Here is a 24174-nt window from a genome sequence, read left to right on the forward strand (position 1 = left end):
ATAAGGCGGAGGTTGGAGTTGCGGTTGTGAAGTCCCTTTGCACTTTATCAGTCCCCTTGGACGAGCGAAACCTCACACGGAGGCAAAGTTTCTGCAGCAAATTCTTCACGCTTCCTCCGCTGCTCTTTTCTCTCTGCTGTATTTGATGTCAATATTTAAATCATTTGTCTTGACAGCGAGGAATCATCTTCCCATGTGGCTCACAGAGGCAGGAAGGAGATAGTTCCAATTTCACAGCTCTGTCTGAAGAAAATGTGGATGATTGCCTCCTCAAACAAGACTCTAAAATAAACTAATGCAGCCAATGAGTAATCACAGACAGATAGGCCAGAGCTTGGTTAACTTTAGTAGTAAGTCTTTGTAAATGCGTCCTCTTCGATCTTTGGGTGTGAGTCCAAAGATTCAGAGCAGTATCTCCTTGCTTGTTTACAGCACAGTCGTGGACAGCCAAGGTCTTCTGAAGGGGACCTGGCCTAATTAACATAAAACTGGGTTCCTGGGGACTTAGGATAGTGTGGGGTGAATGATCTTGCCTGTGGTAAGGACATGTTGAGGGCAGCTACTAACACGCTAGTGTTAATTGTTTCCAGTCTGTGGCAGTGTTTAAGACCCAAATGTATTAAAAATAGCCATGGTCTAATGAAGAAGTGGCAGCAAGGCATTTGTTAGGGGACCAATTTTTTTTTTTTTTTGCAAACGACTACAAAAAAAAAGATGGCCGGCCATGAGCTTGGGCCTTGATAATGACGAGGACAGGAGTCGACAAGGGAGACGTGATACAGCAAGGTCTCAACTCATCAGTTCAGTGAGATTAGGAGGTGAATTTGGATGACTTCCCACTATTGATTGGTGGGGACTGATAATCAGATCTAATTTATGCAGCTCCTGGAGACCTGATGTCAGTCTGGAAATCTGTTGAGGTCTTGATAATCAGCCAAGCAAGTCATGCAATCTGCACTCCTATTATTTCCCTCTCTTGCATTCTGTAATGGAAAAGATAAATCCTCTTTTTTTTAATTAGAGCAAAAGCAAAGTAAAGCTTCCTTATCTCATTATCCTTCCATTCTGGATAGAAAAACCCTTAGAGACATCCTGGGAGGTGTTAGCTTTCTCTGTTTTATTTTTACAGTAGCCCATCTTGACAAAGTGTATTTTTTCTTTACTGATCTGTTTTTAGAAGTAACAATCATACACCTTTCATTTATGTTATCATAGCTAAACCTGCAGTATTCCTTTCCTCTCAGGTGTTTTTTGGAGGTATATCTGCCAACACCTAAAATAACATTTTAGCTCGTGCTCCTTTGTGCTGGTTCATCATTGCTGGTCCTTCCCTCTCCTGTGCAGGCATGCTTGTGTCATTCGTGGACAAGTTGTGACCTCGGATGGCACACCACTGGTTGGAGTCAACATCAGTTTCATCAACAGCCCATCTTATGGCTACACAATCACCAGGCAGGATGGAAGGTAAGAAAAAAACAAGGCATGGATAATACAATACAGAAGTATGCTGTATAGAGATGTAACAATATTTATATTTGAATTAATATACACTGTGGGTTTTTCTGAGTTCTAATGATAAAGGGAAAAAAAATACACAGTTGCCACAGCAAACTGTGCCGCCATTGATCTGCTTTGTGCTTTCATTTGGTCCAATTTTGGAGTTCTCGGCTCAATTCCCAGAGAAATCAAACAAAGCCCTTCTGGTACACTCATAAGTTATGCTTCAGTAGCAGCAGGGAGGGGAAAGAACAAAATATGCCAATTCAAAGCATCTCAGTGGAGCTAGAAAACACAGTGCAGATGGACGTTATTTGTCTGACAATGGAAGATTTAGACAATTAAGAGGCACATTTAAGTTTAGGTCACGGACCAGCGATTAATTTGCTTTGCATCGATATCCACTCCTAATATACTCTGAGGCTTAGCAATGCATGGGTAGAAAAATGACCTAAATTAATTATGTGTTGTTTTTTTTTTTTTTGTACTTCTCTGTCCGTGAAATAATTCTTACTAAAACATCGTCAGCAGAAACGTACGATGCATTCATTGTCCTGCTTATTGTGGTATCATTTCAGCGCCACCAGAACTCCTTCACAGAAATTGTTGTGTTCTGCATATGCATGTTTCGTTTATGCGATCTGTTCAAACTGCCTCGGAGAAATTTCTGAGAGATATCCAGACCAAAAAAAAAAGCTGGTTTTAATTTTTTTCTAGGAGCGAAAGACCTGCAAGCAATCTTCCCTTTGTTCTTTTCCAAGCATGGTTTTGGATATGATTGTGCAAGCGTACAGTACACACTCACAGCACTCCAATCCCCTGGTCTCCCCTCTCATAGCAGTCGTAAGGCCTTGTGGCAAACCAAGCCTTTCTATCACAGCACAGCATGAATTGGTTGTTTGCTCTCCAAGCTCCACTCCTTCCTGTCACTTTTATCAGCCACCGAGACTCTAAAGGCCCACATCTCTGCCACTGGTTTGATCTTGATCATTCTTGCTTCCCCTCATTCCTTCCTCCCATCTTCTTCTTGTTCTCCACTTCTTCCTACCCTTACAAAAAAATCTCTCATCTCCACCTCATCATCTTCACCTGCTTCACTTTTTCATCTGCTCTCCATCCTTTCACGCCTTTCCTTCTCTAATCTCCCACTGCCCTTAAGCCTTTCCTTTCTGGGCACTCCTCTTTCACTTACATCCTGTGCTTTCCTTGAGCCCAGGTCTCATGCTCTTTCCACTGCACTGACTTCCCTCATCTTTATCCTTTCCCCATTTACGCATGCCCTATTTTTTCTTATGCATCACTTTTTTTTTTTTTTTTTTTTTTGCAAAGCTCTATACTCTTTTCTACCTTCCAGCATATGTGTAAACACTACTCCATCTCCCAGGTTCCCCTGTAAACATGCCCAGTCTCCTGCAACTCCCCTGCAATCACTGTAAACAGGCTCAGTGCAGCGTGAAATCAGAAATGCACCTGTTCAGCCACTTAGAAATGGGAAAGCTGTCTCAACTCATTTTTATGATGTGTTCTTTATTGTCCGAGGGTTTCGTTTTTCAAATTACCTTTTGGAAAAGTTTTCTGGCCTAAACAAAGAAGGTTAGTTTAGTTTCGTTACAGCTGTGTAGCCATTTTCTGATTGGCTGGGCATTGAGACCCATTCCCTTTTTTAAGCTTTTCTGTCCTAATGACTAAAATGCTGACATGGATTTGAGCTCATTACATCAGCAGATGTGACTACACGAGCCATGATATAGATGGGAACATGTGTAAGAGTCATTATTTGGTTTGTTAAACCCCTTAACCCCCAAAATCTGCTGCTGTGTTTTTAATGCATTGACTGACTTTTAGCTAATTCTTGTCTGTGTACAGTTCCATCAGAAAATGTAACAATCTAAGCTTATAATGGCCTCAAATGATGCTTACTTAATTATACATTAGCTGAACTGAACCATTCCTACTAACAAAAGCCTTATAATAATATTATTTACTTTTCTGATGACCAGAAAGTCTTCCGGTCCAGGAGGGCTTCGGAGGGTTAAAGCATCCATTCTTAGTTTTCTTCACTCTCCTCATTCATTCTTGCTCAGTTTGTTTTGCCCTTGACTCATTTTAACCTGAGCTGAAAATCATCCGGTTCATTATAAATATACATTGGCTGGCAAATGATTGTGTATAATTTGTATGAGGCATGCCAAATTCATTGGCAAGGTTAACTCTCCGAGCTTGATGCATTTCCTGAGGGCACAAGCAGGCAAGGCTGTTGCAGGTAACTTAATAAGTTTTGTCACATGGTTTAAGGCTGTTGTCATGATTGATAACAGCCAGTGAATTCCTTCATCGATTGGCTACACTACCCATCTGCCCACAAGTGTCTGCCAGATATCATGCAAACTGACCAGACTGTACAGCTATATGGTAACTGTCAGATCTCGGCTGCATGTGTGTATTCTAACAGCCCTTTACTGCGGCCAATAGACGGCTGGAGGATCTCACTCTGCTCACACCCAGCCAAGGGCACAATACCAAGGGCAGGACAAGCCATTGTTTATCACCACAGCAATCAGATGTTTACCCTCAAGGGAAGTTAGACCAAGCAGATTCTTTATATAGATGCTTAACCCAAGAGGGAGGTTGCCTTGTTTAGAGGCCACTATTAGAACCTGCTTTTTTAACCTGTAATTTGAAAAAGGTGCTTCCTGTGCTAGGATGCAGGTTTTGTCCCTGGGGCCTGCAGGTGACCAGGTGCTAATTGGCTCTTAGAGAGAAGTGACAAGAGCTGCAGAAGTCCAGTGCAGGTGCAGGCATGCTATTGTCACCACGCAGCAGTTAGAGATGATGACATCACAGAGACACACACAGATGGGTCTGACCAGAGGCAGAAGGCCTTTAATGCAGCAGTAGATGGGATTGCATTGCAGGGCTTTTAGACTGATGTTAGAGTGGACAGCCTTCGTCTAAGGGATCAATAAAGAAGTGGTGGCTGCCTCCATCCTGCAGCACAAATCTCTCTCTTGCTCCCATATAAATGTGAGCGCAGGAGCAATGCATTACACGCTCCTAGGGTAAAAGGATCCTATTGCATTTGTATGCCTGAAAGATGCTAAGCAGCAAAAGCATTCTTTAACAATCTGCATTTATTAACACATTAATGTATTAGTGTTTGATTTGTTAAAACAGCACTCAAATAGAGAATACAAAATATTTATTATATTCACAATACTTATTGAATTGAAGCACTGCTAATGGGAATTTCCAAAGTATTAATTTGAAAAATATGTAATTCATCCTCAGAGCGTGTGAATCAATTCATCCTCTCTGACATTGTGCATGTCTGTGTTCCAGTTTTGACTTGGTGACCAATGGGGGCATTGCCATAGCCTTGCACTTTGAGCGTGCACCATTCATCACCCAGGAGCACACTCTCTGGTTGCCATGGGGACGCTTCTTTGTCATGGATACCATCGTCATGCGGCATGAGGAGAATGACATCCCTAGCTGTGACCTCAGCAGCTTTACCAGGCCCGCTCCTGTGGTGTCCCCAGCTCCACTCACTGCCTTCGCCGGCTCCTGCGCTGAACGGGGGACCGTCGTACCTGAAATCCAGGTGCTACTCTTAACCCCCCCACCATCCACCCACCCACACCAACACACACACAAACACACACACACTGTCTACACTGCCCTGCAGGTTGTAATCTGCGTGGGTCTCTCATGCATATGATTCATGGCAAACAGCTGGTAGAGATTCAGGAGACTATTCATCAAGCACAAGTGTTACAGTAACTCTGGCTCATGGCAATGCTGTGATTTTAGCTCTCTTGTGTAATTGGTCTGAAGAATTTCGATAATTTGAAACATGCATTGTATTGCCTTATTGAGTTTTTATTATTGCCTCACACACAGAAGACATCTCACAGTGTAGCCTGCCAGGTTAAGTGCCTCTGGAAAGACTATTTTTACATTTTAAGATTACACATTTTTGTTCTCTGTGTTCCTGTGTCTGCTGCAAGTACACACTTCGTCTATGTGTGGCTGGTTGTGTGAGTACTGTATGTCTAGCAGGCATCTCTGTGCCCTTCTCTCATTACCTCCCAGTTCACTTCATAAGATTGATGGCATATCAGTGAATTTAGTGTGCAGTTCAGTCTATTTATAGTTCCCTTGTCTTTGCCATTCCTTGTGCTCCAAGAGCAGTGTACAGGGAGGACAGCAGTTACACATTTAAAAGCAATTCTAGTCTGTTAACTATGAATAGCTGTGAATGTTTAAAAATAAATACAATGTAAGCAACATGTCCTCTGATCAGTGTCGCTTTGACCCGCAGTGTTAATACTTACTCTACATCATGTTTTGCGCTGTGGAGACAGGCGACAGGAGGATGTAATTATGTCAGAGAGACGTTGGTCAACCCTTGATCCTAATTGTGAACACTGTCCAATCTCAGTGCTCACCTGCCGTTGTTTCATCAAAGGGGTCCAGGTCTGACCTCTGTGGAAAATTCCTCTCACAATAACATTGTCTACCACTAAACTAACTTTTATTACTCCATATATTATTGGGCTGTGCAGGCTCTAAGCCCAAGGGCACCCTTGTGATTCCATTGTCATGTGGATTGCAGGGAAGACTATTGTCCTAATGAAGGGCTTGCTATTATTAAATCAATTATGAAAAATACTCTTTTGGAGTACATAATGATCATCTGATCCTCTGTAACACATGAACAGAATTGTCCTCCGATTACTGTTTAAAATCTCCACCTGTCTGTGTGTTTGGTTGGAGGCACAGATATGAAAAATAATGTTTAATAATGCTTAAATGAATACATTTCTAACCTGTCCGCTGCTTGCAGGATGCATGTGTTGCTTTCATTAATAAGCTTTGTCTTTTCTGTGCATGTAGTCTCTGCAGGAGGATGTACCCATACCAGGATCAGAAATGAAACTCAGTTATTTGAGCAGCAGAACCGCAGGTTACAAGTCCATACTGAGGGTGGTCCTCACCCACTCCACAATTCCTTTCAACTTGATGAAGGTTCACCTGATGGTGGCGGTGGAAGGCAGGCTGTTCAGGAAATGGTTTCCTGCAGCCCCCAACCTCTCCTATGACTTTGTGTGGGACAAAACAGATGTCTACAGCCAGAAGGTCTACGGCTTGTCTGAGGCTTTTGGTAAGCGCAGATATATATACACTGTATTATTTACTGTATATGTGGCGTATATATCATGTAATTCACTAACTTTATATTTTTATATTTTCTTTCTCCCTCTTCAGTTTCAGTGGGTTTTGAGTATGAATCATGTCCAGATCTTATACTATGGGAGAAGAGGACTGCTGTTCTACAGGGATACGAAACCACTGCCTCCAAACTGGGAGGATGGACTATAGACAAGCACCATGCTTTAAATATCCAGAGTGGTGAGTCAGCTTGAATTCATACTGTTCATACTGTTGTGTTATCCTGTTATTGTTTGGTTTGCCCATCATGTATGTTGCATTGTTAGAAAAAAATCAATTATGTTTTTACCTGAGTATTAGAAACTGAATAGAAACAGAATTGAATGAAACTTTGTTGCTAAGTTACACCAGATAGATCGATAGTATTTTGCTGGTGATCACATTAGCAAGCATGTCTTGTTTAAAGCAGTTTTCCCATATCAGAAATAAAAAAGCATTTAATACACTAAAGTAACCTGTATAAACTGGAAGTAGTCATCTCATTTAACAAGGCAGCTTTGTGCCAGGAAGTGCCACATGTCCACCCTGTGCCTCACAGTACAATGCTTTCAGAGTACCGCTGAACTGTCCTTCCTACCTGCCTGTAGCATCTTTGTGTCTTTTTTTCCATGTAGCCTTAGATAGATCTGTCTTTTTTATTACCGCCGTCCATTTTTAGGTGAGGGGGAACAATTTTCTTATTTCCAGCAAATTACTCCTGAAAGGTGGCAGCACGAATAACTTTGGGCAGCACTTGTCACTAGCTGGCTCCGCCGTCTGTTTGTATCTGGAAGGGCTCATCAGAGGAGATGAGGCATAGTTGAAAAGTGTGCAGGAAAGTGGCACTTTGATCTGTCACACTAAACCTGCTGAGTCTGAATGTAGCGTCCAGGCAAGGGAGAGAGCTGCCACTTGCCCCCTCACCACCGGCACTGCCAGTTCTTCCACCCCGCCCTCCCCCCACCTTTGGCACCTCCACGTCTTCCTCATGCCCAGCATTTTTAGAATCATCCCTAATTTAATTGCTGTCAGACTGCTTCTCCCAGCAGCAGCAGTCCCTTAGATTAAATCACGTCCCAGGAAAGGGGATGCTTGGCTGATCGTTTCTGATAGACCAAATGTTGTGCTGCTCAAAGAACTCAGGTCACCAAGCAGCTTCAGAAGCAGAAAAACTACCACAGACATGCAGATGCTGAATTTCAAATATGATTACATTGATCGGGCAGCAGGAGCATCTTCACATTTACATATCTGAACATTTTCCAAGAGCAGATTTGCAACACTAGTGTTAAAAAAAAAACAGAATGTTCATGCTTTTGTGTGTATCTGGATGCCTGCACGTGAACTATACGTGTGCTTTTCGTGGTAATTTTCTTGCTCCAAGAGATTTTTCTAGTGCCAAAGGGGTTCCCGGTCCCCATTTTGCCGTGAAATTGTCCCTGTGTTTTCATCCACTAAGATGACTTCTCATTGCAAACACAGGCACACAGAGCAATTTCCATGGCTTCAGTTAATGGAGGTACACACACACAAGACTATTTAGACTCACATCAGATTGAATATGCATGTTTGCTCACAGCGTAGTTTATTTTAAATCTCATTTAACATACCTTTTAAATTGTATTATGCCATTTGGAACAAGTAGAAAACAGCAGCCTGTACACAGTCTTATATAAAGCATTTTAATCATCTGCTCCAACACTTGTTAACTGCACAACACATCATTACATACATACACATCCAGCTGCACTGGTGTCTTGATTAGTTCTATCAATCTTATGGTATGAATTTTTCTAAATTATACACCACATTGGAAATCTATGCTTCAAGTTTATTTACTGGAAGTCTGGACTGCAGCATCAGGACGTGTCCTGACTTTAAAGTCCAAACTGCATTTAATTATGTGTAATCAAAGTGTTTGTTGTGTAAACAGGGCATTTAAGAAGCCGCTACCTAATAATGTAATTATCATAGTGTTGGAATTAATATTTGCATATAAATATATTTAAGTATGACTAGCTGGTTTCAGTCATCATTAGTACCCTAGTTACAATAACCAGTTGTTATTTGAAATAAAATATTTTCTGCCTCTGCCAACATATTTTAAGTCCAATATAATTATGCCTAAAATTTATGCTTTTCCAGTGAATAAGTCCAGCAACAGCCCTAATCGTCAACATGCTTGTTTATTTGCTCCACATTCAGTTGCAGGTTATACTTGTGTCTTTCCTGTGCCTTCATCAGGTATTCTTCACATGGGCAACGGAGAGAACGTCTTCATCTCTCAGCAGCCTCCTGTAATCGGCAGCGTGATGGGGAACGGGCGCAGGCGCAGCATTTCCTGCCCCAGCTGTAATGGCCTCGCTGACGGAAACAAGCTGCTGGCCCCCGTGGCTCTGGCTTGCGGCTCAGATGGAAGTCTGTACGTGGGCGACTTCAACTATGTGAGGAGGATTTTCACCACAGGGAATGTCACCAGCGTCCTGGAGCTCAGGTAACGGCTAGGAGTAGCCTACTAACATCCCGCTCTGGAGCATAAGCTTGGATGGGCTTGTGCACAGGTCATAAAGCACTGAGGTCGATTGAGATAGACAGGAATGCCCGGAAGGCAAAGGATTGATGGTCTCGCCTCTCTCATCCACCTGTATCAGCTGGAGTTTGGTACTCAGAAGGGGCTGAAAAGGATGTAATGGGGTCTTAAGAGAAGCCTTCCCAGAAAAGATGAATCTCTTTGTTGATGACTGTTAGGAGAGGTTTGAGTAAATATAAAAGAAAAACCGTCTTGTCATGATTAATTTTGTCCCTTTCTTTTTTAATTCTATCTACTAACAACTAACCTTTTCCTCTCCTCTTTCTTCCTCTCTCATTTTTTGCTGCTTCTGGCAAACTTTGACAGAAATAAAGACTTCAGGCATAGGTAAGCTATACGGTATTTGCTTCAAATAATAAAGAAAAGGGTACCTTCCAAACACTGGCTATCAGTGACCTTTTGAAAGCGTTCCAGACATGCACTTGTGAGCATCTTGTAAGACAGTGTGCAGTATTTGTCTTTACAGAGGAGGAGATGCATTAGGTTTATTAACGGTGTCTCCTGTGCTTTCTTGTGCATTGTTGTGTATAGTGTGTTTGCATCTGCATGTGTGAATGACAAGTTAAAACACAGCAAATTGTTGGTTCAGTAAAGGCTTCGCTTTTCCTCAGGGTTGTCAAATTGAATTGTCCGGTGTACTAAAATGTATACTATTGCACCAGCGTCTATTGTATATGAGGGGATTGCATTTGGTAAGGACATCTCACCACTCACTTTTGTGTGTGCCAGGTTTTGTTAACAGTATCAAAGGATTTGCAGAAGTGGATTATCTGTCAGAATTAAGTCATATTAAAACCTTTAAAAATGACATATTTATTCATAATATACATATACTAGTGGCTAAACCATTAAACTTAGCAGATGAGGATTTATAGCCTCTTATTCAGTTTCACACAGCTTGTTGTCTTTATGACACAGGTGTGAGAATGCTAAACCTAGACCATTCTTTCCGTAACACTACTTTGACAACCAAATTTAACTCATTTTGCAGCAGTAGCCTAAAGAGTTAAGTGAGATAGCACTGCCAACATGACATCATCATCAAACATTGATTGTCTAAGGAGGAAGAGGTTTCAGGCTAAACAGTTAGCATCATAGAAACAACTAATGACTGAATGATTTCATACTGGGCTCACTTCCTTAATCTCCCAGCAGTGCACCAAGCAGGTGTGAAGCAGAGCAGACTAGCCATTGTTGAAAAGTACTCAGAAAGTTTCCTTAATTGGTTTACTTATTTATACTTTACCATAATATACAGATTAACCACACCCCCTGTTACAGGTTCAGAGATGAGTGCAGGGTGGACTAGGTAGATTCTATCGGTAAAGCTTAAGATACTGAGACCTTTTTTGCCATGGCAGCAGGTGGTGAGGGAAATCTCCACAGGCTGTCTTTTCATACTGTGTCTCAAGCAAAGAGCTATTGATTGACTTTCTATCACAGGGTCATGACTGTGGAACACGTAGTCAAACTGTGGATGAAAAGCTTTATAATGCTGGTGACCTCTGTTTTCAAGAGTGACTATTTTAACAAAACACCCAAAAGCTCTGTTTTTTTTTTCTATCTCTGCAGTTATATTTATTTGGGAAAAGTGTTGCATATGAGAGAGGAGCTGTCCGTACACTGACTTGCCCATACATACTGTGCTTGCTAAGGCAAGACCCCAGAAACGCCACAGCCCCGTCCTTTTGGTCTCAGCACTCCAAACACATTTGCATATTAAAAAGGAGATTATTTTTTTTTATCCAGGAAAACACAGTGTGTGTCTGTATAAAATGGGTGGCTGCCTCCTGTTCATGTGTGAGCTAGCGATAGGAGTGGGAGGTGGGTGATCTCACCGCAATGTTCATTGACCCCCTACTAAGGATGTCCCCGTCCGCTCCGACTATTTCCACGACAGCATGCAGCAAAATCCAATTATCTCCTACAAACTAGATGTTGTCAGTGAATATAGATGGAGTAAATGTCCGTAGCTCAAGGTCAGCAAATAACACCTCATAGTTTCAAACACTATGGGGGTCCAACACTGTTCAACATGCAACTATGGGAGCTGATAAGGTATCAGCTGATTGCACATGGCAGATAGAATGCAAAGTAGGATCCAGTTATAGAGAACTGCCACTGACCTACTCTGCAGCAGTCGTTTTATTTTGTTGTTTTTTTTCTGTACCTGGAATGTACTGTAGACCAGCATATCAGTCAGCTTTGTCAGGGGACTGACTGTGACATGTGTGCCTGAGGTTTGCTGCATTGCCCTGTCACTACTGATTCATTGAAGGTCAATTGTCATTTAAAATCATGTACTGGAGATGACAATCCCACAGACCCACTTGTCTTTCTTCCCATTGTATTTAAAAAAAAAAAATTAAAAATGTCAGCTTTGGCACTGTCGCGCTGACCGGTAGCCCTAAAGGAGCCCTGAAGGTTATGGTTGAAATACTGTCTTAATCCACTTTGAAAGACGCCCTGCTGTCAGGCTTTTTCCATCATGCTTATCAGGCCTCGGCAGAACTGTGCCGTATCCTGCCCTGTTAACTTTCTGGTCATCTTAAAAGTGGCGATGATATTTCTCCTGCTTTTTGTTTGTTTGTTTGTTTTTGCATCGCATTAATGAAATTTCAGTGTCAAAAGGGATCAGACGCCCAATGAGGAAAAAACCTTTAATCCAAGTGTCTCATGTGCCTTGTGTGCTGTATTCATGGCAGCTTTGTAAAGTCACTTTCAAAAGATCAAAACAGATGAGTCCTGCCTGGAGTCTCTAGCATCCAGTAGCGTGTAGCAGAGTGTCATTGAACTTATTTGTCTGCAGCTATCTTTGTTGTCTGTATTTTCTGACACCTATCCTGGAGTGGAGTGCACCAACAGATTGCATACATCCTGCCACAGCAGGATTGGTTATATTTGGTTCTATTGTCTGTCTGTCAGGTTGGGCAACCTCCTGTGGATATGAAGGATTACTTTGTTGACTTGGCTGGGAATTTAATAGGATATTTTTTTCTGTGCAGGAGTATCTGCCTGATGGATGCATAATGTGTTTGGATTGTAGGCTCAGCTATGTATTTGTGAGAAAGTCTCAAGAGAAATGGAGAATAAACTTCTTTGAACTTGTAGCAATAACCAGGCTGCTGCTATCGTACGGACGTTCATACTGTGGTGGGAGAGAAAGGATTTCTGTCATTGTACCCCCAGTACTGACACCCACTAGACCCTCACTTCTCTTTGTTTTCCTAATTCAGCATCACAGCCCTTCATTTGAAACAAACAGAGATCCATTATGTACTGTATATCTGTCGACATATATTTAGATGAGTGTCATTTCCAGTCTCTTCTGACAACAGGGATTTCTAACTAAGCTGACTGTATTGTAGATGACTTCTAAGCTCCGCCATTATGTCATATTTAATCTCATTTTATTTTGCCATGTTTAATCTCATTCTATTTTTCTTTTTCCATGTCCTGGGTTTAAACTGTAATTGTGCCCAATTGACTCTCTAAATGGCTTTTGAATCCATTTTAATTGTATTACACAATGTTTCTTATTGAAAGCACTGTAGCCCTTCCAGCTTTATTGACTCGAGCTTCTTCCCTCTCTCCCTTTTTTTTTTTCTCCTCTCCACACAGCAACAGCCCCGCTCACAAGTACTACCTGGCCACCAGTCCAGTGAACGGCGCAGTGTACCTTTCAGACACCAGCAGCAGAAAGGTGTTCAAGGTGAAATCCCTAAATGTTGTGAAAGATGTGGCTAAGAACCTGGAGCTGGTGGCCGGCACAGGTGACCAGTGTCTCCCGTACGATGACGCCCGCTGCGGGGACGGAGGAAAGGCTGTGGAGGCCACTCTTACTAACCCCAGAGGTAATGCATGAACGTTACTATAATGAATAGTGTGTCATGTTTCAGCATCACTAGATTTCTGAAGAAAGGAGTCCCAGAGGCAAGATCAATACATTCATAAATTCACAAGTAGCATACCAGCTCGTTATTTTTAAACTGAATTAATTCCATTGCTACATGCCTTTCTGCAAGTTTCCTGGGGTCTTCTTTCTTTTTTACTGTGGCTTCCGTATTGGGCTGATGCATTAGTCATTAGGTCACATGCTTACTTTTTGTAGTCTACAGGGATAACATCATGAGTCATATGCACTGAAATAACACTGTCCCTCTGAAATGTGCACATGTGAAGTCCAGGGTTTGGACAGGAAACAGAAAAACTGTATGTAGACTGAAGAAAAATACAGAGCTGAGAATGTGAATCATATTCTCAGCGTCATCATTGTTTAAGACAGTGAGAGCAAGATAATGCACTGATGAAATTTTAATTGAATTGAATCAATGCTTACTCAATACAGTAGTCTTCATTTGTTTTGATGTTTCCATTGTTCTCCTCTATTGATTAAAGAATCAATGCTAGAATGAGTTTTGATTGTTGTGATAAGCCTTTAATTTTATTGCAGTGAATAGGCCTTAATTGTAATTTAGTGGTGCTCTGTTCTCACATTCAGTCGCAGATAAACAGAGTAACTGCTGGATATTTTCCTCATCTGCTCATTGGGTGACTTTTTATCTGCAGGCATTACGGTGGATAAGTACGGCATAATCTTCTTTGTGGACGGGACCATGATTCGCAGGATTGATCAGAATGGTATCATCTCTACTCTTCTGGGCTTCAATGACCTGACCTCCGCCCGACCTCTCAGCTGTGATGCTGTGATGGACATCTCTCAGGTATGTGACTTTTTCCGACCTGTGCAGCCAGCATGTGCTTTCCTGTCTCCCAACCAGCAGTGGTCTCCTTGAATGACCCTGATCTGCAGGATGCTTACATTAACCCAACCCCATGTGGGCTTTTGTTTTTATTGCAGGATGCAGTTAGTGTGGGTCTCTTATAAGCTTCACAAAGGACAATACAGTTAGTACTTACAGGCATACATTCAGCTAAATACTGTATTTCTCATCTTTAATGACTGAAATAGTTAATGTCAGTTCAGATTTTTGTACCCTATAGGGGTAGGATGAAAAGCTTTATATACTGTCAAAGACAGTATATGAAGATAGACCCTCTGTGACGTTACCCATATGTTACCTGACACTGGTGTCATCTTGGCAGTGCAGAACTCTCAGCTGATCCAAAAATGGGCAAAGAGGTAGACCGCACAAAGCGCTGAGGCAGCCAGCATGTGACCTGTGATGGCACCCACCTGTCACTCAAAGCGCTCATGCCTTTAATTATGCATAAGATCAAAATAATTTAAGTGGATGAGATTATTAAAGACTGCAGTTCTCATGAAAGGAACATTTTTTTTTCTTCCAGCCTGTAAACATGTTTATTTTTTGCTGTAAAGATGAATATTTTAACACGAGGATCTATGGGGAGTGACTCGCGTTTGGAGGCAGTCACAGGTGGACGTGTCAGGGACTGCACTTTCTGGCACTGGCTTTATGTTTTATGGAGGTTGCTGCTAGGGGCAATTTTGCGGCAAGTTGGCAAAAAACAAATGAATACAATGTGACAGTATTGTGCATTAAAAATGGACAGCCTTTAAGAATATGGATGATATAAGAGTAAAGAGGATAAAAGCATAGGCTGCAAGTCTAACAAAGAGATTTAGGAAATGTATTACATATAGCATATGGTGCTTCTATTTTTTACAAAACCTGCATTTCTGACTAGAGAGGAGGATATCAGACCCATTAACTAAAAGATGGTCTGAAATCCACTGAGATCATATTCGACAGTCCAAAGGATTATGGATTCAGAAAAAGCAGCAACAAACACAGCTGTGGCAGGCAGTTGAAATGCAAATTTTAAATCATCTTATGGTTAATGAGCAAATACAAATAAAAAATGTAAATGAGCAGTTAATTGGTTTCAGTCCAGACCGGCCAGGCTCATAGCAGCTGAAACAAATATAAGCACCATGGAGCCAAAGTCAGAGTCCTGCACTGTAGTCCTGCGAGCTTCCATGTGTATGTCAAGTGGTCACACATCCCCAATAGCAGAGGGCCGTTGACCTATAGCTGTAGGCGGATGACACGAATGACCTATAACCTTCATGCACACATGTTCACTGATGTACGCGCACACACTCATATGTACCAGACAGAACACATCCCCCAGGCAAGGACACTGCACTGAGGTCACATCGCTCTCTGGCATGGTGACTTCCCTTTAGAGGTGACAAGATAGACTTTTTGCATACCATAGCATCCTTGCTAAGTAGTTTTTCTATCTTTGCCATGTGCACATATATGTTTTGTGTGTAGTTTTAGTTAAGCATTGACTGATATCTATGCTAGTTCTGTGTGCATACACTACTTTAGTTTCCTGTCCCATCATGAATGCTGTCGAATACAGCTGGCAAACAGGTCCTGAAGGGACCGCGGATGCTGGTGGAGAGAAGATTTGTGTGTGTGTTTGAAATGATGTATTCAGTAGAGGAAGCAAAGCCTCCAGCTGCCCATTTCCATCCCCGCGGGTACTGCAGCCCCCCTTGTGACCTCTGCTTGCTGTTCCCTTACCTCCTTACACATACACACACAAGTGCCTATAGATGCTCACCATCCCTGTTCCACTGCCAGGAGGATGCAGGCAGGCAGACTGCAGCTCCACAATGATGACAAATCACACAAGCATTGCCAGAGACACTCAGACAGTAAAAAGCATCCATTAAAAATTCATCCAGAGCACATAGCTTCCTACTTCAAACACTCCCCAACCCCTCACTTAGAGCTAGAGCTTCTCTGGAGAAGGCTCATCACAGGAGTCATTACTTTTGCTGTACCACACCTGTTTTAAGCAAGACAAAATGTCAGATTTCTCTCCATCCTCTGATGAGGTCATTGTTATCTTGCTATGCCATCTGTGCAGTAAGTGTACTGCAGCAAATGTTTCTCTTAATATAACGTACATCTGTGTGACCTTTCTTTCTTTCAACTTTTCACTATCACACAAAAGGACAAGAGTTTGACCTCACTGACGAATCTTTTAATTTGTTTATACCCAAGGCTTAGGGGGTTCTTGCTGTTTTCAGAAATCTGTTCCATTTTCTGTTTCAAGTCTCCACGTTCCCTGCTGAGTTCAGACTTAAATAGAGGGAAAATATGTCTTAAAACAAGATCTCTTGAACATATTTCAAGGGTGTTAGCAGCTTCAGAAAGCTTTATCAAGACTCTGACTGTGACATTCAATCCAAAATCTGAGAGGAACTTCAAATAATGACATATTACTCTTCAGTCAGGCATCATGCTGGTACGAGCAAAGAGTGAGGAGATTGCTAATGGAAAATGTCATTACAGTTTTAAAAGAAGTTCTGATATATTTAAAAATAGTTTTGTGTTGTGTTCCATGGCTTGCTTGCCTCGGCTGATGTGCATATTTTGGGTTTTTTTTTTTTTTTGTTTTTTTTTTTTTAGCCAGTGGCCGATGTGTCGTGCAGCCACGACTGACAGCTGCCCCACTGTACAACGGGGAGGGTATGATCGTGTTACAGCATATGGGACAGCAGCTCGGGAAATATCCCCTCATCAGTCAGAGTGGCGTGAAAACCTCCTTACAGGCAGCTCCCCCGAGCCACTCCACACTCTGGCTCATGAAATATTTAACCAGCAGTGTTGACAAGAAATAGGTTTTAAGAAATTGAAAGTCTCCCCTTCATTACCCGAGTAAATGCATTTTCTGCTCACTGAAAGACGACATGTATCCACTGCAAGTCTCCTGTATGTTGTATGTATATGCCAAAAAACACATCCTATTATATAAACCTTCCTTCGTTTTGTGGGGGATGATGGTAGCTTTACAGGATGTGAGCTGTCTGTGATGCTTGGATCTGCTTTTCAGTCCAAGGTGGACACGTGTTCCACAAGAACAGCACAGTCAAAATATGACCAATGCAGTGAAGAGACTATTTAATAATGATTTTCACAGAAAACCCTGTCAATTTTAAATAAATAGGTTAGTTATATAAGTTTAGGAAGTTTGATGGATGTGCACATAGCACACCAGGAAACAGCCACAATATGACTCTTAAACTGCTGCTACAGCTTGCTACTCCAGTGTAGTTTAACATAGTGTTTGGTGATTGAATGGTAGGTGGATGCCCACATCATAGCCAAATAGCTGCACTATTGTCCTTAATAGTCCTATTAAAACTCTCATTCACACAGGACTGTATTACCTGGGGGTAATAACTGCAGATATTGTCTGTGATCATGTGCAAGGATGTAATTTTAAGGGGAAAAAAACACACTAGTTGTGTAAATTTGCATCTCTGTGATTTGGGCTCATTTTTTTTGTATGATGTTTTTATGTCTCCCACCTTCCTCTTGTTTTTTTTTCAGAAGGCTTGTACTTCTACACAAGCTCAAATCCATCTGAACAGCAAAATATTTTGCTGTCTTTCAAGAGGCTTAACAGCTGTTATGTGTGTCTATTTTGTATCAAATAACAAGGATAATAGGATAATATGGTCAGTGCATCTAAGTAAGTAAGTATCCCCAGGTAATACTAAACCAGTGTAAATAAGCCTTGATTATTGATCAGTGTGTAGTTTGTTTTCATAATACAGAAACAGATGCTTGGAATCAGTTAGATCACTGCTTTTTTCAGATCGTTTGCCCACTCTGTGACCCTTTGTTGCAGCATTCACAGTTTTTGAAATATTTTGCTCAAATATTAATGACCTCTTAAAATTAGAGATGGGATTGGACCAGATATCCGGTGTCAGTTCTCATATATTGATGCATTCAGTCTTTTTCTTTAGTTGTATATTTACTCATCCAAAGCACTGACAAGGTTTAGTCAGTGTAACAATTTGTTTCATGTTAACATGAGCTGATGCTCAGGAGGTTTCTCCTCCTTTTTATAGTTAATGATATATGAAATATGCATTTCCAGGTCATTATGACAAATTAGTCAAGCCTGGTAACTTCTTTCTTATTTCCCAGTTGTAGGACAAAGTACCCCCAAACAATGTTAAGGCTGCGCTCATCTGAAAGGTTGCCTAAAATCTCAACCTGTCTTTGTGTTTTGGTCCAGGTTTTTAATCAGTCTCCTTTGTTGGTGCTCCAAGGCTTCTGTTGAAATATTGCACTTCATATTATGTTTCTAGGAGATCCCACTGGGATCATAAGTGAGAGGGAGACCGATAAATTGGATGAAGCCAATCATTCCAATTTGTTAAAAGCCTGATACATTGTTAGCAGAACAATAAGTCATAATTTAGGAGGCCAGGGACAGGCTAGGCTTTCATTGGGTAAGTATGCTCCAGTTTCTTTCAAGGACTTATGCAATCTCATGTCATTACAAAATTAATAACCTAAAGCAAGAAAAACAGAGACTTGGTGTAGAGGTGAAGGATGCATAAGCCTCGTCCTTAGGTGTCCACAGTACTCATGATCAATTGCAGTGTGCTTTTTTTCAGTTAATCTGATCATTTGAATGATCTCTCCTCATGCTGCCCTTCTTCGCCACCATTGTTATCCTCCTTGATCTTAAGAATCGTGTTTTTGTGTTATCCCTTTTAACTGTACAACAGCTGTTATTTTCCTCTTTATCAGATAATAAATTGTTTCAAAAGATGGTTTTGCTTCTGGCTTAAGCCATGAGATACCCAACCTTTTTCCACAGCAGTCTTCACAGCATCCTTTTTTTAGTAGTTTTAAATGATTCTTCTCTCCAGGGACTGTTTCTATCTGATAAAGGGAAACTGTGTGGATCAATAAGAGCATGGTCTGTGTTTTGTGACCTGAAGCTGATATTATTTGGTGTGTTTTTTTTCCCCCTCCTTCTCAGGTGCGCCTTGAGTGGCCCACAGACCTGGCAGTGAGTCCCATGGACAACTCCCTGTACGTGCTGGACAACAACGTTGTACTCCAGATCTCAGAAAACCATCAAGTCCGTATTGTGGCAGGTCGCCCCATGCATTGCCAAGTCCCTGGTATCGACCACTTTCTTATGAGCAAAGTGGCCATCCATGCCACTCTGGAGTCCGCAAACGCCCTGGCTGTGTCTCACAATGGTGTTTTGTACATCGCTGAGTCAGACGAGAAGAAAATTAACAGAGTACGACAGGTGTCCACCAATGGAGAGATCTCCCTGGTTGCTGGAGCACCAAGTGGCTGTGACTGCAAGAACGATGCCAACTGCGACTGTTACTCTGGAGATGAAGGCTACGCCAAGGACGCCAAGCTGAACGCACCTTCATCCCTGGCAGTGTGTCCAGATGGAGAGCTCTACATTGCAGATCTGGGGAACATTCGTATCCGATATGTGCGCAGGAACAAGCCATATCTGAATCCCCTCAGCATGTATGAAGTGTCCTCTCCCATTAACGATGAACTCTATCTGTTCGACTCCAACGGCAGCCACATTTTCACACAGAGTCTGACTACAGGAGACTACCTCTACAATCTGACCTACACAGGAGTGGGAGATGTGAGCAGCATTACTGACAAGAACAAAAACACAGTCATCATCCGTCGGGACACAACAGGAATGCCACTGTGGCTGATGGTCCCCGATGGGCAGACCTTCTGGTTCACCATCGGCACAAACAACGCACTCAAAACTGTTGCTGCCCAGGGTCAAGAACTGGCTTTGATGACCTACCATGGAAGCTCAGGACTGCTGGCAACTAAGACAAATGAAAATGGATGGACAACCTTCTTTGAGTAAGTACACTGTGTGTTTTATATTCCCTATATACCAAAAAGAATGCCACATTGTTTCACCACAAACTAACTAATCTAACATCTGATCTAAAACATCAGCAGGGATGACTACACACGTACAGAAACCAGCTTCACTCCAGCCCTTCATTAATGTACAGACACAAATGACAGCTCTGCCATAATATATGTTTGTGGTACAATTTGTTGAATCATCCCAATTTACACCTTAGTTTATAAATACATGTATGTTTATTGTTAATATTTTCAGTTTCCATTTTCACTTTCAACTCATGCAGCTTTAGTAATATAACACAATAAAAAAATGACTGCACAACAAACTCATTAAAACAGCACTGTTGTGCAGCTGTTTATTACTCTGTGGTGTGAGTATGTATTTAAAAAAAAAAAAACAAGAATCTTCAACTTGTTGAACAGAATCACAGAATCACCAGCGCTCACTGGACCAGAACTAACTTTTTATAATCGCCAACTTCACATTGTGGAAACATTTTGTGATGAAGAAATGTTGGATTTAAAATGTTTATTTATCCAGTCACCATTCAGACATGTTAGCCCTGAGCCCTGGCAGTGCAGTGAACCTCTGTGGTGATACAGCAAACTTATATCTGATTTGTTGAAAGCTCAGAGGCTTAAGTGAGTGGATGTTGAGAGTGAGAACTGTTGAAGAGCTCTTTGGCATCAGGGTTTAGTATTTTGGCATATAAGCTGCCTACTTGTGTCTAGATGTTGATGTCAGTCAGAATACAAGACCTGTGCAAGTGTGGCTGTAATCCTATTTGCTGTTATCATACCAAATAGGATTACTGGATGATATTTTACTGATCTGAACTCTTGCTTGCAGTGACAGGCCACAGACCATCACTTGTGCATGGGAACAACATATATCTGCTGGCAAGCAAATTTTAGCCGTAGGACTGTGGAGGCCTGGCCGTACAAGCATAATGGAATAGTCAGAGGTGGTAATTGATTGAGGCGAAGCACACATTGTGAGGGAACAATTGAAAAGCCACCCACACACGTTCAGCATATGAGCGAAGGATTTCATGTTCTTGAGACTCGTGTGGAGCAGTCTGTGCCTTCGCTTAATATAATGTACCAAGGGGATACAGTGCTAACTGGATGTCAGTCCAAAAAGTGTGATTAAGCAGATTGGCTGGTCAGACATCTGTTACACCTTCGCTGGAGGAATATAACTCTGACACATAATCAGACGCTCGGTTTAATGCGAGCAGACGTTTATCACCTGTGTTTGATTTGGTTGTCATCTGAGATGGTCGGACTGGAAAAAAAAAAAAACGATGCAGTGAAAACAGCACTAATGCAGCCATGCATAAGCATCAAGGTGGACAGCTTACAGCCTCTGCAGACTCACAGAAGGGTTGGAATTCAGAATTATTTCTGTAAGATGGCAGCTTTAAAAAAAAATTACTGCAGTATTTTCAGGATGTTTGAATTACATATACTGTATTATTTAATAACCCCACAAGAAAACACACAGACACTCCGAAATATTGTCCCACAGCTATGAAAAACCTTGAAAAGGTCACTATGAACTTTAACATTTCTGAGTTACAATTTCATCCTACAGTATGCATATTTGAATTGGATGTAGTTTTTATTCAATTATTTTCCTTTTCACTACAAATGGTCAAGTTTCTCTGTATACCAGTTCATCTCAGCTTTATTGAATAAGTTAATAAAGGATGTCAATCAAAAAATAATGCATAATTTATCATCAATTGTAACTAATCACTAAATCACTATCTAAGACTAAAGCTTTTAAGATCAGATATTTAGAATCAATACATCCATATGCTGTTATTTAAAATGTAATTTATTATTGTTTAATGTTAATTTAGTTGATTTCATATTTCCATGCATCAGGATCCACAGGATGTGAACAAAAGGTGGCTGTGTTAACCAGAGTAATTGGAAAATAATCACAAACATTAGCACATTAATTTTGACAGCACTAAAATTAATTCAGTGTAATGGATTAATCAGCAGTCAATCACATCCTGCAAAAACAAAACTTAGATCGCAAAAAAAGTCTAGAACTATTCATTAAAAAGGCAGAAGAACCAAAATATATAGGTTTTAAAGCAAGATGCTGGCAACGTAAACTGTCAGCCATTTTTTCCATAATATATTCATGTGATAAGAATTTGTTTCATAATAAATGTGTCATTTTATTTATTGTTTTCTCATCACATCAAGCGATGCATATTTACCTGTGAACAAACCAGTTCATCCGTGTTTCATTTAGGGACAATAAAGGCTGTTTTTCTGGAATAATTACCTTTGAAGGTCACTCCACCACCTCCGGGTCGGAAACATAATTGTCTACCATCAGAACCTCTATTTATCTCTGCCCGACAACATGCACTGCTAAACATTTTACCCACATTATTTCACATGCGCGTACATCCCGCAGTCTATAGATCAAAACAATAAAGCATCGACTGGATAACAACACCGTCGTTCTGCTGTAACCCTCGGCAACCTCGGATGCTCTGACATTAATTCTGTGCACAGATGCTCTGCTGACCTCCTAATGTTTTTCGTTGTGATGATAAGTGCTAATGCTTAAGGGTTACTGTAAATGTATTAATACATGTTGAATTCTGAAAGACACCTAATTATTCTCTTATGCTCCATTTAACAAAGTGATAATACTTCTGTTTAGTGTATGATGTAGCCACTGGGTTCAGGCTAATGCTCTATTGATTTGAACAACAGCTCACCTGTGTGAACGCCTCGGGAGAATATGAGAACCTGAGCTTGCCGCATGCAGCAGAAGTGAGGTATGCTGGAGGTGATGCTGATATGAAGTGTTTCCGCCTATTGTTGGGGCCCAGCGTGAAAGGTCATAGAGCTAGCATGTGACGCAGAGGTGATGCGATCCAAATGGACTCGTGGTCAACCGGGGGGAAAACGGTCCTCCCCCTTTTTTGCTGAGCTCCCTGGTCCCTGCATGCCCCTCTTGTCCAGAGAAAGCAAGCTAATAGGCAGCTGAGCTGAAGCTGGCCGGAGCCATTAGAGCTCAGCATTGATGCTCAAGGAATGGAACTAGCTTAAGGCTCTAATTGAGACAGGGAGAGTTTGGGTCAGTGATCAAGCTGGGGCATGTAGTGTTACTCTAGAATGAGATTTCTGTCCTGTGGACTGTGCAGAGGTGAAGACAAACAGGAGCACTCTGTCAGATGAACTGAAGAGTTAAATGCAGCACAGTGCAGATAACATGTATCTTGCTGTGCTTTCACTGCAGAAACTTTGATGATTGCAGGATGAACGCAGTGAGAATATCTCACTGATAAAATGCAAGCAGTATCAAAAGAAATCAAACGCTTAGATATAAATTACTCTGCTATTTAGTATTTCCTGAAGTGGAGGACTATGAATCCCAGTCTCTAGTACAGTGGAGATCAGATAACATTTATCTCTGGGAGATGATTCCTCTCCCACTCTTCCTATCCATATTGGATATTTGAGATGGCAGCGCTGAGGAAATATCTGTAAACCAGCACCCGCCATCTCATTTATTAGAGGCTTTATTATGGCAGGCAGCAACATCGAAGAGGGCTTTCCAATCTGAATTCAGAGCACAGATAAAAGTCTTCATTCTAAGTAATGTACCGTTCACTCACTCCCATTCTGGAACACTGGCAATCTAAAAGATTTCAAATTGTTCGACGCTGATGTGCTCTCTGAGCAAAATGAAACAATCTGGCTACTCATGTTCCTGAATGTGATGAACTGGCTGATTTGTAGGCTGGTGAGACGCTGCCCTCTCCAAAGAGTCGCACCTCAGTGCTCCTATTTCATAGACTGCATAATGAGATTTGGTAATATCACTAATCTGAGCGTTAGCTTTTTCCAAACATTCAGTGTGTGTTTTTTTTGCTTATCAGGAGTTACTGACAGGCATTCATATTAATGTTTCATTGACATCCTGTTTGAAGAACTGAAAACCTGCTCAGCATCTACTATTACAAAAAAAATTACAAAATACTGCTGTGCACTTTTTAGAAGTTGTGTTGATTGTGCTTCATTGATTAAAGCTGAAAGTTTGGACTTTTATATTACCTCAGGTTGGCAGCGCTGATGGATTTGCTGCTGTTTACTGCTTGTGTTGACACATCTTCACAATTTGTTGCACTGAGGAGGGAATATCGGACTCAACGAAAA

At 41.4% G+C, this 24174-nt stretch overlaps 1 protein-coding gene across 3 annotated transcripts in view; it reads left to right on the top strand.

Moving 5' to 3' along the window:
• Positions 1 to 24174, top strand: part of tenm4 (teneurin transmembrane protein 4) — a 106950-nt gene that overhangs the window by 65871 nt on the left and 16905 nt on the right. For 2 of the 3 annotated variants that reach the window (XM_028418879.1, XM_028418877.1), the window contains 8 exons: positions 1345 to 1464; positions 4837 to 5098; positions 6394 to 6661; positions 6766 to 6909; positions 8953 to 9202; positions 12920 to 13152; positions 13868 to 14022; positions 19088 to 19965. In XM_028418879.1, the coding sequence (XP_028274680.1) occupies positions 1345 to 1464; positions 4837 to 5098; positions 6394 to 6661; positions 6766 to 6909; positions 8953 to 9202; positions 12920 to 13152; positions 13868 to 14022; positions 19088 to 19965 (2310 nt within the window). Of the gene's footprint in view, positions 1 to 1344; positions 1465 to 4836; positions 5099 to 6393; positions 6662 to 6765; positions 6910 to 8952; positions 9203 to 9604; positions 9626 to 12919; positions 13153 to 13867; positions 14023 to 19087; positions 19966 to 24174 lie in introns of all 3 variants that reach the window. The other variant, XM_028418878.1, reaches the window with a different exon arrangement.

This window comes from Parambassis ranga, chromosome 13 (assembly GCF_900634625.1).
Source record: "Parambassis ranga chromosome 13, fParRan2.1, whole genome shotgun sequence".
Taxonomy (NCBI): Eukaryota; Metazoa; Chordata; class Actinopteri; family Ambassidae; genus Parambassis; species Parambassis ranga.